General features: G+C 49.5%; 1 protein-coding gene across 1 annotated transcript; it reads left to right on the forward strand.

Moving 5' to 3' along the window:
• Positions 1-567: 567 nt before the first annotated feature.
• Positions 568-1226, forward strand: LOC106528058 (sterile alpha motif domain-containing protein 14; the record flags this gene model as incomplete). The annotated part of the gene is given in 3 exon segments (XM_014023118.1): positions 568-723; positions 794-910; positions 1005-1226. Coding segments are annotated over 3 exon segments (495 nt in total), but the record flags the coding sequence as incomplete, so codon positions are not given.
• Between the last annotated feature and the right edge of the window lie 57 nt (positions 1227-1283).

The following is a 1283-nucleotide window of genomic DNA, read 5'->3' on the forward strand; positions in this document are numbered from 1 at the left end:
TTGTGTGTGTCTGTGTGGTGTGTGTGTCTGTGTGTGTGTGAGTGTGTGTGTGTGTGTGGGGGGGATTACGAGGGTCATGACCCCCCCAATAATTTGATCCAGTCTTTAAGAAGTCTTTTCTCAACTGTTGAACTGAGAACAGAACAGGTTGAGAGTAAAACACAGAAGAGGAGAGAGTTTCATAAAACTACAATAAACACATTACATTAAACCATAAACACCATCCAACCATCATCCAACCATCATCCAACCATCATCCAACATCCATCATCCAACATCCATCCATCAAACATCCATCCATCAAACATCCATCATCCATACAACCATCATCCAACCATCATCCAACATCCATCATCCAACATCCATCATCCATCCAACCATCATCATCCATCCATCCTCCATCCATCATCCATCATCCACCATCCGTCCTCCATCCATCATCCATCATCCACCATCCGTCCTCCATCCATCTCACCTCTTCCTCCTCACCTGAAGGAAACACCTGAGCACACTGAGCAGGAGCAGAGCACCCACAGACTAAACCATGGTTCAGTCTTTGTTTCAGAYCTGAATGAGGCCGTCCCAGAGACTGAGCTGCTGGACAACAGCATCCAGAAAGGTCGAGCCCAGCTGTCTGTCAAGACACGTAGGCACCGCCCCTCACGGTCCCGTTACCGTGACAGCGTGAGCTCCACAGAGGGTGACGACACCTTGGACAGGAAGGTAAGGTTCTGGAACCCTCATGTGTTTCATATGAAGCTATCTCCTGATCAGACTGTGTATTTGATTGCAGGACAGTCCAGTACAGTCCGCCCGCTCACCTTTACACCTGCCCAGGAGAGGTTCCTCTCCCACACCTGATTTATTGGTGTCATCTCGAAGCCCCGCCTTCTCCTTTGACACCTCCTTGGTGAGACCAATCAGAGGCCAGAACTCAAGTTTAAATGGTTTATAAAGACAAAACTATTACAAGATCTTTGACCTACATAACCTTGATGTCTCAGGTACGACGCTCTCCTGAGGATGGAGGTGCGTCATTGGTTACTCACCCTCGGGGGCGGTACACTCAGCTGACCAATGCCACGTCTCAAGAGGCGCTGGTGACACCAAGCAGTTCACCATCTAAATCCTACCCCTCCTCCGACAGCTCACCTGTCTACATGAGGAGGAACAGGAGGCCAGACAGCGAAGGTACACACCTGGAGACACACCAGAGAAACACCTGAGACACACCTGAGACACACCTGAGACACACCTGAGAAACACCTGAGAAACACCTGAGA

This window comes from Austrofundulus limnaeus, unplaced genomic scaffold, assembly GCF_001266775.1.
Source record: "Austrofundulus limnaeus strain Quisiro unplaced genomic scaffold, Austrofundulus_limnaeus-1.0 Scaffold358, whole genome shotgun sequence".
Taxonomy (NCBI): Eukaryota; Metazoa; Chordata; class Actinopteri; order Cyprinodontiformes; family Rivulidae; genus Austrofundulus; species Austrofundulus limnaeus.